General features: G+C 39.6%; 1 protein-coding gene across 2 annotated transcripts in view; it reads right to left on the minus strand.

Moving 5' to 3' along the window:
• Nucleotides 1-626: 626 nt before the first annotated feature.
• The window catches only part of dennd2da (DENN/MADD domain containing 2Da), a 29,975-nt gene continuing 17,816 nt past the window's right edge, over nucleotides 627-12,785 (minus strand). For both annotated transcript variants that reach the window (XM_030422506.1, XM_030422507.1), the window contains 11 exons: nucleotides 10,208-10,383; nucleotides 8,141-8,253; nucleotides 7,956-8,025; nucleotides 7,784-7,861; nucleotides 6,640-6,780; nucleotides 4,323-4,471; nucleotides 3,266-3,437; nucleotides 1,797-1,847; nucleotides 1,579-1,660; nucleotides 1,242-1,487; nucleotides 627-1,149 (listed from right to left, as the gene is read on the minus strand). In XM_030422506.1, the coding sequence (XP_030278366.1) occupies nucleotides 1,076-1,149; nucleotides 1,242-1,487; nucleotides 1,579-1,660; nucleotides 1,797-1,847; nucleotides 3,266-3,437; nucleotides 4,323-4,471; nucleotides 6,640-6,780; nucleotides 7,784-7,861; nucleotides 7,956-8,025; nucleotides 8,141-8,253; nucleotides 10,208-10,383 (1,352 nt within the window). In that variant the 3' untranslated portion in view covers nucleotides 627-1,075. The remainder of the gene's footprint in view (nucleotides 1,150-1,241; nucleotides 1,488-1,578; nucleotides 1,661-1,796; nucleotides 1,848-3,265; nucleotides 3,438-4,322; nucleotides 4,472-6,639; nucleotides 6,781-7,783; nucleotides 7,862-7,955; nucleotides 8,026-8,140; nucleotides 8,254-10,207; nucleotides 10,384-12,785) is intronic.

Genomic DNA, 12,785 nt, shown 5'->3' on the forward strand with positions numbered 1-12,785 from the left:
CAGATTTTTTTTTGTGTCCACTTCAAGCTAAGGACATACACGGAGTCATTAAACTGAAGTATTGATCAAACACCTTGTTTATCTAGGTGAAATGTATTGTGAGGGCTACGGACACATCCTTGGACTTGGATCCTTGGCATCACAAAAGGTCTCTAGACTTCACTGACCCAATTTGAAGTCGAAAATACAGCCCCTGTACATAAGCAAAAAGATAACACTACATTCAAAATGGCCAACTTCCTTTAGGATTCAGGTCATGACAACAGAAAGCTTTTTTGAAACACCCAATCCGAAAATTCTTTATCATGTCTCCTCTTCATATCAGCCATATGAAGTTTTTTTGGGCATATCTGACCCTCCAGGGCCTGCATGCCTCAAGGACCCTGAGAAGTTACAGCCATTAGAACTTGATTTGATTAGTGGCCAAAACCTGTGCCGTGCTATGTCTGTAAAGATCACGCTAGCCACACAAAGTTTCCAACAGCAGTGTCTTTCTCTGTCCTCATTGCTGTAGATAAACACTGAAAACTTTCCACCAGAAAAGTAGATCATTTGCATTTTTTTTTTGCGCTTTCGAATTAACATCATTCTTTTGGCAACATAAACCCAGCCAGACTCAGATACAGTTCTTGTACATCTTTTAAGAGGGAACTAGAGTTGATTACTCAGCTACATATGCTGCATTTTTGTTTATGGAAAGGAAGGAGGTCAATCACAAGTATAGCAATGGACAGGTATAGTGTAGATAGGTAGAAATAAACACAAAAGGCTTCAAGCCACTGGGGCCAAGTTTCCTAATGTCACCAAGTATGTGGAGTTAAAAAAAGTAGCCTTTATTTGAAATGATTCTCCTGCTCATCAGTGAAAGACTAAAACCAACACATAGAACTGTAGTCTCTCATCCTGCCAGTGTTTCAGAGGGTAGCAGCAACATACAGCCATACAGTAATTCACACATTAGAACATAATGATTTAAAACTAAACTGACAAAGGGAAAAAAACACACAGCGCAACACATCACATCACATCACATCATTTCCTATGTTCTCCTTTATATACACCCAGGGTCCCATGCTCAGAGCTTGTGTTTCTTTGCCTTGTCCCGTTTCTTCTTCTCTTGGTATTCAAGGATCTTTGTGTGAAATATTCCTGCAGGACAAGGGACAGGACATTGAATCAGTGCACTGTGAAAAACGTGTGTGTGTGTGTGTGTGTGTGTGTCAGAGATTCCTTATCCTCACCTTGCTGTGGCCCAGGGTGCTGTTGCTCTACCTCCTGGATAAACAGGTCAAACATCTGCGTCTGGATGAATTTCTTGACAAAGTGTCGAGTGGTCTTGGACTCAATTGCCTTGTAGAAACTTCTCTTTTCAAACACTCCGGGCTCTCCAGCACGGCCGTATTTCACATACGAGGCATAGTGGCCAACTGTTTTCACAAAGAAATGCAGGAAGGCTTCCGATACTACCCGGTTCAGCTCCTCCACCGCTGAAAGGACAGGACATAAATCATTTGTGATGGCAGAGCATTACTTTTGTTTCTGACACTCCTGTGTTTAGCGTGGTTGTAGTTCACTCACATGGTGCTTCTTGTCTGTGACTTAGTGCCTCAAGTATTTCACTTTGGAGCTTCGGGGGCAGAATAGAGCTTTCATCACCAATCTGGAGAAGGAAGATTTTATAATTCACGTAAACACAAATGTTTGACTTTGATACAATTGTTATTTAATCTAAATTTCAAATGGATAACAGATAACCAAAAGATTTACTCAAGCATTTTTGTTGATACATCACTTACGGACACAATGAAGGTTTCCTCGTTATCCACAGACAAATCGACCACCAGCAGCTGTGTTACACAAACAATAAGAGGACAGAGTAAGGAGGTCACTCCAGTGTGCTTAAAAAGATGTTTTGTTTGCTCTCCATGACCCCAGTGAGCACTCACTGAGATTCCTGGGATCAATTTCATGATTTGTCAGACGATATTTATTAATAAGAAGCCATTTCTTCAAATTATATCTCCAGTTATATCACACTGTTTGTTGAAATGTTTTCAGCACAAAGACTGAATTTCAATGCATACAAAATGTTATAAATATGGAACGAGGTGCCAAAAATAAGCTTCCAGGACATTGTAATGGAAACAGTTTCATACATAAATATAAAATGAAAGATAACTTTTTATTTATGCTGTAAAGTAGCTCATAAGTGCATACACTGAAACTATGCTTCATATTATTTAATACATGTAAAGGTTGTGGCTCAAAAGGTACAACTGCTGCCATCAAATTTTGGGGTCTTCAGCCCTGATCCCTGTAGTCAAATTTATAATTACAGGTTTTTCTATGAAGACACATTTGATCAGTGCTTAATTTGTAAATCACAAGTTCCCGGACCACAGACTGCATGCTGTTGTAGCACGTCAGGAGGAGCCAAAATGTGACAGACAGTTCCCTAATGCATATTGGACAACACCTGGGGGCTAACAGTAACCAAAACTAATATTATTGTTAAAAGCTGAACATTATTTATCTCAATTGATTAATAGAGGGAATTAAAATAATCACTAAAAATGAGCAGGGAGAAGTGTGTAGTAACAGCTGAGTGATGTTACTGTTTGCGAGAGCTCCCTCCCCCTTTTTCTCTCCCCTACACCATCCCGTCGACTCATCGACCCTTTGTTTGTGGACTGGAATTAGGGCCAAAGAGCTACACACAACTCCAAAATGTTGTATCCTGCATCAGACACCACTCCGCACCATACCTCAACCTAAAATCATTCCTACCTGGTGCCATCAGACTTTATAACGCTCACTCCAACACACACACACACACACACACACACACACACACACACACACACACGCACGCACACACACACACACACACACACACAATGTTTGCGCTTTAAATTATCATTTTAAATAAAACTGCACCTTATTCTCTTGCACCTTATGTTCCACTAACCTTTACTCCATGAAACCTCAGCATTTTATTTTATTTACCTCAATATCTATCTATCTAAATATAACACAATATGTATCTGATAGTGACAAAGGATGTGCTGCATCCTATCAAACATATGCTGGTCCCAGTCTGGGAGGTCTCAGTTGAGTACCAGCATTGCAGATCCTGGTGAGATATGGTCTAAATTCGAATGTTTATTCATGTCTTCAAATAGAAGGCACAGTCACTTTTGAACTGGTTTTGAAGGTCTTTTCATCGGGGACCACAGTCATTTTTTATCTCACTGAAATCACTTACATCACTCTGGTCAGTGACCAGGTCCAGCAGGTGTTTCTGGACTCCCAGCAGGTAGGGTGTGGGTGCCATCACTACATCGATCAGGATCTCTGGAACAATGGAGATGAAGGTGTGCTGCCAGGTGAAAGGGTAGAGGAGGGCTGTCACTGCATGAATGACCTGGGATAATGTGCTGTAGAGACAAGAGAGCTCACATCAGAGCTGATCATAAACTAATTGTCCAGGCTTAGTTAATTTACTGTCAGCTAAACTGACTACCTACAGCCTACTAGGAAAGAGAGAGATTATGTACTTTTATGAGCTGGATGGCTTTTGATGTGAAAATGCACAAACTGTGTCATCGTTTGAATTTCAAATATGAGTGAACTGAGTTTGCATTGAAGAGAAAATGAGTGTCTCTATCATAAGCCATAAAAAATAATTGCCTGGTTCTTTCTGCTGTTGAGGTAGAGAAATAAAGAATGGATATGGTCTAAGTGGTTGTAGAACTAGAAGAACAAAATAGGGAGAATTTTAAACATACAGCCACATTACTCCACCTCTGTTTATTGCTTATAGTGTGACAATTCATTGTTATTTTTTATTGACTTTCAGGAATATCCTACAGATACTGATTTACAAATAGGTCGTTCCATGCCAACTCACTCAGAATTCTGAACTTTTCCCAGTTCATGTCATGGATTTTCTCAGAAAGAATTAATGTAAAATTTCTAATAAACTCATGGGACTTTGCAAAAAACAAAACTTTACTCCAAATACTTTTTAAATTATGACCATGTGCAGTTTGTCCCTCTGAGCTAAACTTCATAATTATTATGATTGTTAGTATATGTATTGTACTTCTCATTCACTGATTATTTTTTACTGAATTGGTTAGAAATTACTCATCTGCATATGATATGAATCCGCATAATTTCCTGGTGGTTTTTGGGACAAGGACAGCAGTGATTTTGATGTTCTCATGTGTAAGTTCTTGTATAAATTACTGTATTTATTCACTGTTGCATGCTTTCTCTGTGTGTTGTGTAATTATAATGTACAGGTTTGTGTATAGTACCCCAGTTCATCAGCAATGAAAACAATCCGCCTCTCCAGGACAGCGGCAGCAAACACCAGCAACACCTCCTCGTCTTTCAGGCATCTGAAGAGTGTGGCGAAGTTAACGTGTTCCAGCCAGGAATCCAACGGCCGGGTCAGACTGATGATCTAGTGGAGAGTCACCACCACTGTCACTTATATGTCATCACTGAACAGACAAGTGACTGACTTTCAACTCTCACCACACTGTCAGATTGTGAAGGCACTAACGTTTTTGTTTTTCTCTAAAGAAAAGCATGAGAAGCAAGTTTGTTTTAGTGTTTTACAGGATGTTACATAGTTACACGTATTTAAAACATAACCCCTACCACCTCTTTCATGGCCAAAGAACCATGTCTTTGTCCCTCCTTCACCCTGAGGGCTGGTCACAGTGACTGTAGCACAAACAATGGTCAGCATCAGTGAATACTTCAGGTGACTATGGGCTGTTCAACTGTGGTAAGTAGCCTGATAGGACAAGTGTGATGGAGGCTGGGTAATACTGGACAGGTTCAGACACAACTCCATGAAATCACAACCACAGGTTTCAACACGCTATATAAAAGGCACTGGGTTACACTGTAGTCATGTTGTGTGTGGGAGCAATATTATACATAATTATTTCTGAATTCAGAAGGTGGACAGTTGTCTTTTTTCTTCCAAGTAAGAAAAATAGTTGTAAAAAACATTTCCCCTTTTGGCATGCAGTTGCACTCATAAGTTTACATACCCTGGCCAATTTTCAGAGAATATGAATGATAATACAAAAACCTTTCTTTCACTCTTGGTTGGTGGTTGGGTGAAGCCAATTATTATCAAACAAATGTGCTTGCTCTTTTTAAATCATAATGTCCAAAAGACCCTGATCAAAGTTTGCATATGCTGGAGGTTTTGGCCTGATAATAACACACAAGTTGACATACACAGGTTTAAATGGCTACTAAAGGTAACCATCCTCCCCTTTGATCTGTTTGCTTGTAATCAGTGTGGGTGTATAAAAAAGTTAGTGCGTTTCTGGGCTCCTGACAGACCTTGCATGTTACATCCAGTGCTGATCCAAAGAAAATCCCACAAATACTTCAGCTGACATACGGGACTCCCTGAAAAAACAGTGGTGTGGCTGTATCAAGATGCACAATAATGAGGCACTTGAAGAAAAATGGGCTGCATGGTTGAGTCAGCACAGAGACAAGCCTCGAAACTTCTGGAACAAAGTTATTTGGAGTGATGTAACCAAAATTCTACTTTTTCGCCACAACCATAAACACTACATTTGGAGAGGAGTCAACAAGGTCTATGATGAAATGGTTGTACTTGGACCTTCCAACATGACAATTATCCAAAACACAAGGCCAAGCCTACCTGTCATTGGCTACAGCAGCAAAGAGTGAGTGGCTGGAGTTGCCATCTCAGTCTCCTGACCTCAATATCATTGAGGCACTTTAGGGAGATCTCAAACGTGCAGTTCATGCAAGACCGCCCAAAAATTTACAGGGACTGGAGGCTTTTTGCCAAGAAGAATGGGCAGCTTTACTATCTGAGAAAATAAAGTGCCTCATCCAAAACTACCAGAAAAGACTTCAAGTTGTCAATGACGTTAAAGGGGGCAATACACGGTTTTAGGAACTAGGTTGTGTTAATGTATTTAATCAGGGTAATTTGGGCGGTTTCTGCTGTCATTATGATTTTAAAAAGAGAAAACACAATTGTTTGATAATAAATAGCTCCACCCAACCACTAACCATCAGTGAAAGAAAAGTTTTTGTATTATCATACATATTCACTGAAAAATTGCCAAAGAAAAATCACAATTTCTGCCAGAGTGTGTAAACTTTTTACTAAAACTGTATTTCCGGGTTTATCTTGTTTACTTATTAGACCAAGTAGTGAACTCTCTGCGCTTATATCTCCCAGATGAAACTAGAGGAACTATCAGATCATCACCTCCTACGTAAAAAGTGATATTACGAGACAGGACGGGCCGGGGCTAACTGGTTAGCATGCTAACTTCAGTAGACGTCACTGTGTAACAGTACATAATGTCAAAACTGCTTTTTCACAAGCTGTTGATAAACTCTAATAATGTTTTATTTTTTTATGTTTTATACTAAAATTCAGGCCAACTCTTACAAACTACTCCTTTACACTCTTATTCAAGTCATCAAATTTCATAAGACAAGAACAGCGACTATTCTGTGGATCTACATAGTATATTTTCATATAACCTGAACTTTTAATATCTGTATCATCAAACTTTGAGTAATTCTTGTGAGCAGAAGGCAGGGTTTTGGTCTGACCTCAGTGCCCGACTCAGGAATGAAGCTCTTAATCTCCACAGTGTTTCCGGGAGCTGGGAATGGAGCCTCCCTCAGCTTCTGCATGAATGGGTAGATCATGGCCATGGAGATCTGCCGCCGCTTCTCCACTTCGTCGAATATCTGTGCACACATGGGAGAACACCACATGTTAATTATACAGCACCAATAAATATCAATATAACCCAATTCGTCCTTTAGAAATTGTCAAACTTAAAAAAAAAGAAAAGAAAAGAATCCTTTATCCTTTTTATAATGTATTCTAAAAGATACAGGTCACCAGTGGACTCTCTAAAGCAGTGAGTGCTTTTTTCATTTTAAAATGCCATACAAACAGATCTGCTAAGAACACTTTCAGTCCACAAGGCACTGATATGCTTTGCATGCACTGAGTTTCAGTAATGCTAATTACAGTGCTTGAAAAAGTGGAAATAAATTAATGTAAACCTCAAACTAGCAGAGTCCTAAGTATGACATCATCTGTTGTACTGACCGAACAAGTGCTGTAGAATGTATATAATACTTACCCAGACAACAGGTAATGATGAGATGTCTTATTATGATAAGATCGAATGTTCTTAGAAAAATTAGAATAAAAAAACATTTTCTCTGCCCCAATAGCCAAACTCATTGATTGTACTCGAGGTTGGCTGACTCCTGGCTCCAATTAGCTCTTGGATAAGTCATGCACTGCACTGTGAATGTTTACATGTTGTGTTCGATAAAAACATGAAAACATTCATTGTTAATGTGGTATTAGTTTAAGCCAACTGTGTTTGTCTATTGTTGTGACTTGGATGAAGATCAGAACACATTTTATGACCAATTTATGCAGAAATCCTGGTACTTTCAACTGTATTTGAAAAAAAAAATAAAAAATGTCCAGAAAGAGTTAATGAGGTGATACATAAAGAAAGAGAGGGGGAGAACTGAATGTCTGAAAGGCATTTTCTTGGAGTCAAAGGGCAGCCCACAAACAACAAACACCTATTTGATGTAATTCACAATTTGATATGTTGGAAATGTATATGTTTGTAGAGAAATACAGCTTAGTTTAGTCACATTAAAAGAAGCTGAAGGACACTTAAAAAGATTCTCTCTTTTGCAAGTGTTTAGTTGAACTCACCTTAGAGAAGAGGCCGAAGCAAGCCAGCGAGCTGATGATACAGTAAGCCTCAGGTGGTCGAGCTCCTTGCCCTCCAGGCTGTAGATTGGAGATTGTATGGAGAGAGTATTTAATAAACATAAGAAAATGAGATCAAATGATGACACAGTAAAGACAACTTCAGCCTACTGACCAGTAACCTCCTGCAGTATCCATTTCGTCTACTGCCATCAATCTCAGTCAGAACAAAGGAGAAGGTCTCACTGGAATTAGACAAGTAAAACTCACAACAAAAGTTGTATAGTGATGTACAATACACTGAACCCTAAATACAGGAACATTAAAGTGATAAACCAGCTGACAGAGTAGCTGTTGTACCTGTGGTATTCTGTCAAAGGGGCCCAGTTGATGCCCTCTGGGAAACAAAAGAGAGTGATTGCCTTGAGCGTCTTCTCCTCCTCCTCCTTCTGAAATCTCGCCATCCCATCTCTCTGCAGGTTAACAAACACACACCTCTGTTCTTTAAAATAATCCAGACAGAGACAGACACTCACACACAGACTCTAAGGACACTCCCACACGGCGTTTAAAAGCCAGCTAACTCCTCTCCAATTAGTTAGAACTGAAGAAGCCTCTTGGATAAGACGTGAAACGTCTTCAAGAAACTGAAACAAATCCAGTTGCATACGATACAGCACTTAGACTTACCATGACCTGGATGACTGAGAACCTTCATCAACATCTTACTGATTAGTTTCCCTTTCTTTACAGTGGGAATGAAGTTCCCCAGTTCGTCCTCAGGAGATCCAGTTCAAGAGGCTGTATCTGATTTTACACTCTGAACTGTATTTTTACAGCATGGCTTTTAGAATAGTATACGACTGACTTCGTTTCACACTAACTTCCTGAAGGCTTGAAGGGTGGTTAATAAAAATTTGGAGCATCCTCCTTTGGCCAGCCTGAAATATGATACATGAATCAAACCTGGTCACTCTTAAAACCACGTTGCATCAGTGGTAACATTGTTCAAATACCTATACCTGTATGGGAAACACCTCTGATGCAGCCTTTAAATGCGGGTATGGGCTTGTATGCAAGTATATGCATAGATCTGAGGATGCTGTTACTTCCCAGCAGCTACATGCAACTGAAGCAAGACAACTTCAAGCACATGTCTGCAAATTCACATTTGCTGATATTTGTAATCCATTTCACTTAGGACTGACTGGATAATAGTGGATAATAAAAGAAAGTTCTGTTCATATTTTATATGTATTCATTTTTGAAATGGTATTAATAAATCTCAAACTAGTGTAACATTTTGTAAAAGTATACATTCTGGTATTGTTTAGCTCAGACCAAGGGTTTAACCTTGTTTCTACTACAGAGAAGTGGTTTTGAAACTGCTACTCAGCCTCTGAGACACCAGACAACCGTCTGTTGACAAGACTTTATCTGGTTAAAGTCTTTTGTTTTTTTGGTATTTAGTTAATTCTATATCTGTGATGAAGTTGCTTTTGTTTAACTCTTAGGCTTGATAATTAAATGTTCTGGTGTTGTGGTCACTTTGGGTCTGCCTGATCGTACTTTGGACATAACTGATCCCGTTTTAGTAAAGTGTTCCATGCACTGCCCCCTTGATACACCCTGGGCCTTATCTAAACCATCTATGGCACTTGGGCTCATCTCCTATTCCCTTTGAGAGCCAGGTGGGCCAGGACCTTGAACATTGTTACAGTGGCCCTCAACTGTCCCTTCAAAAACTGGTTGACTGCATATGAGGAAAAACACAGATATTTAACTGAGGAGGAGGAGGAGGAGGAGAAGGTGTTAGCGACTGGAGCTGAGGGGAAAGTTTAGCAGAGAAGTTGTTTAGTTGCAGTACATGTACAGTACAGGTTAAAGTTTGAACATGAATAAACTCTGCAGTTACTCAATGACCACTATGAATAATCTCTAATCCATGCTAATGATGTTGATCTTGCCTGTACAGCAGTTGACGGTAATAATTACATTTGACTATCATCCACACCCCCATTCTGTCTGAGGAGGAACATTGGTGGTTAGACAGGAAGAAAAAGTGCCTGGAGGGGTGATTTAATCAGGACAATATTAATGACATTACCTACTGCAATTCTCCAGCAGCAGAAACAATATGTGTATTCTCTCAATTGATTATTTAACTCCCGACTAGTTAAGCACAAAGCAGCCATCCTCCTAATAAATCTATTTCCTATGAAGAGTTTCCTCTGTTCTGTCATGCATTTCATTTTAATGTTGCTTATTGTTGTTTAAACAACCATTTCTTCCGACATCAATCACCCTGTGTAACCGTGGCAATGTGTATGTGCATAACTGTCATCCGTCTCACTTAAAAAAACACTCCAATGTTTACTTTGTAAGGCTGACCTACTGAATATGTTTGCAGTCTATCATGAAACTGACCTTGGGAAACTGGTAGGTGATCTGTGGTTCGTAGCTGCTGCTGCCCTTGGCCTTCTTGAGACTGACCACCACCAGATACTCAAAGAAGTACTGACCGCTGACGTAGCGGTGCTGTCTGGATGTCTCGTTTGCCACCATTGGGCCTAGCGGCTCTGTCGGCTCAGTGTCTTTGACTCCTACACCAAGATGCAGAAATACATTGTGCTTTAGCATGCAGGGTTAACCCTGGGATCCAGATGGAAAGGTTTACAGGCCTCATTAGATCAGCAATTGGTCCCTGAACTGTGATGGCTCACATCACAGTAGTGAAATGCCTTTCCACCTTGCCTTGTTACAGGCCTGTCACTTGCTACTGCTGTAGAGACCAGAAAGTTAAATAAATATGGTCTGAGACACAGACAATCTCACCTGGAGGAGAGGAAAAGTACTACATGGGTCATGAGAAGGTGGACAGAAAGACATGGCCAACAAGACAGAGCCATGTGACATTCAGATGTGTTGAATCATTATCAAGAATACCCTCGATTAAGGGACACAACATTTTTCCACTTGCTCGTTGTTTTTTCTTTTTCAAGGAGTTTAACACTCGAGTATCTCTTTCTTTCAAAGAGTGAGATGCTCAGGTGGATCTCCATCTCATGCCTGTGTGTAAAGAACAGAGCTGGAGTCGCAACATTGCTAGCGTAAGCATTTATCCAAATGTTGAACATCTTCCCAACTTTAACATCATTTCTCCTGCCCAGACATATGTTGGCGACAGTCCCAACTCAAATAATAATAATTCAATATTTTTGAAATGTTCTGAGAAGGATGGGCAGCAACTTGAACAGAAAGCAAACAATTAGAATTCACTCTATGATTTTAACTCCTGACTGTCAACATCCACTGATCTTGACTGGATCTGCTGTTATTAACACAGCACAGCAGATTTGAACTATGTTACAGTGTGGTTGGTAAATTTAAGCAATTGTTGCAATGAGGTTAATTTCACAGATTTTTTGTCCATGATCCAGCTAATGATTAGGCAGGTTCTGATATTGAAAACTGTTGGGAAGAGACTGACTCTTGAATATAGCTATATTTATCCCCGCTATGGATAGAGCACGTTATTCTACAAAAATATGTTTTTATTTTGTCCCTAACAAGCCACTTCACTTCCATACAAACAGCCCTGTCTCCTTCACATGCTGCAAGCCTGCTCATGTGTTCTCTGCTGCATTCCTCCCTTTTTGTCTCAAATAAAAGCAGCCCAGCAAGAGGTTTTCAATGCTCAGGTTGGCAGCCTTGTCTCTGTGTGTTTAAGGCCTGATGGTTCAAACCCTACTCCACCAAAACATGGAAACTGCACCTAAAAAATGAAAACTGCTTTTAGCTTGGTTGCTACAGTGAAGATTTCATCTTAAAATAGGGTGTAAATAAATCAATTTGAGATCTCAGTGCCTCCAAAAACTTAGGAAACTCTATCGTGTTTGTAGGTTTTAAATAGTCCCCCTGCACTACAGTTGTTGAGAATGCTGCAAGCAAAGGCGCCATCCATGGTTGGGTGGTATACATCCTACCAGTGGTCAGGTCACAGTTTAGCCTGTTATAGCACAAATCATTCTTAACAATAACTTTCTTTTTTGATAAACTGTTACTTTAATACCTGGATAAATATTAATTGAGCTTAATTTGCCTTACAGATATACTGTAGGTTCAACCTAAAAAACGTGTTCCTTGATGAATCAATGAAGTTGGGACCTGAGGCTCAGTTGTTCTGGAGATTGCTGCCACACTGACTAGAGATTGGTACTGCCACTGATTTCCTGAATTGATTTGATTGGGACAGCAGATCATTCCGAAGCTGAGCAGTGTCCTTTTCCAATAAACAAATAAATAAATAAATGACACCAAAATGTGGCAGAGACCCCCAGCTGAGTTTTTTAATCTAATTACTGTTTTGTTTTAAACAACAAAAGACAATCTACCTGCATTTGGTGCTTGGAGGATTGGAGTTAATTTATAATTCATTACTTTTAAAAAGGGCATATATTGAAAGATCAATTGAGATTTTATGAATCAGCTGAATGAAGCAATCAATTGGATCATTGAAATGAAGATTGAATGGAAAATATGATCTTTAAAACACAGCCCTAACACTAACACAGCTATTTATGTACTCTGAGGAAAATGCAAACAAAATGTGTCAGGGGTCTTTCATTGTAGAACAAATGACATTTATCATAATCCATATTTGAAACAGCTGCTCATCTACTCATCAGTCACTTTATTAGTACACAGGAATGTAGACATGGTCAAGATGATCTACTGAAGTTGTGATGGACATCAGCGATAATGACATCTAATCCGAAAGCCCAGGTCACACTGAAGCGAAAAATGTGTGTATCGTGTCCATGTCTATGTCTCTGAGAAGTACGATTTTGTGTTCTGCATTAGTACTCTGATCACAACAACCTACAGCAGCTCAATACAGTTGTTGAGGTCTGTTCAGTATGTGTGCAGACCAGCAATTCTACACCCCCCTTGTGACTATAAAATATCAGAGGTCGTTAGCCCCTAATGATAAAGTGACTAAAGA

The sequence above is a fragment of the Sparus aurata genome, chromosome 7 (assembly GCF_900880675.1).
Source record: "Sparus aurata chromosome 7, fSpaAur1.1, whole genome shotgun sequence".
Lineage (NCBI taxonomy): Eukaryota > Metazoa > Chordata > Actinopteri > Spariformes > Sparidae > Sparus > Sparus aurata.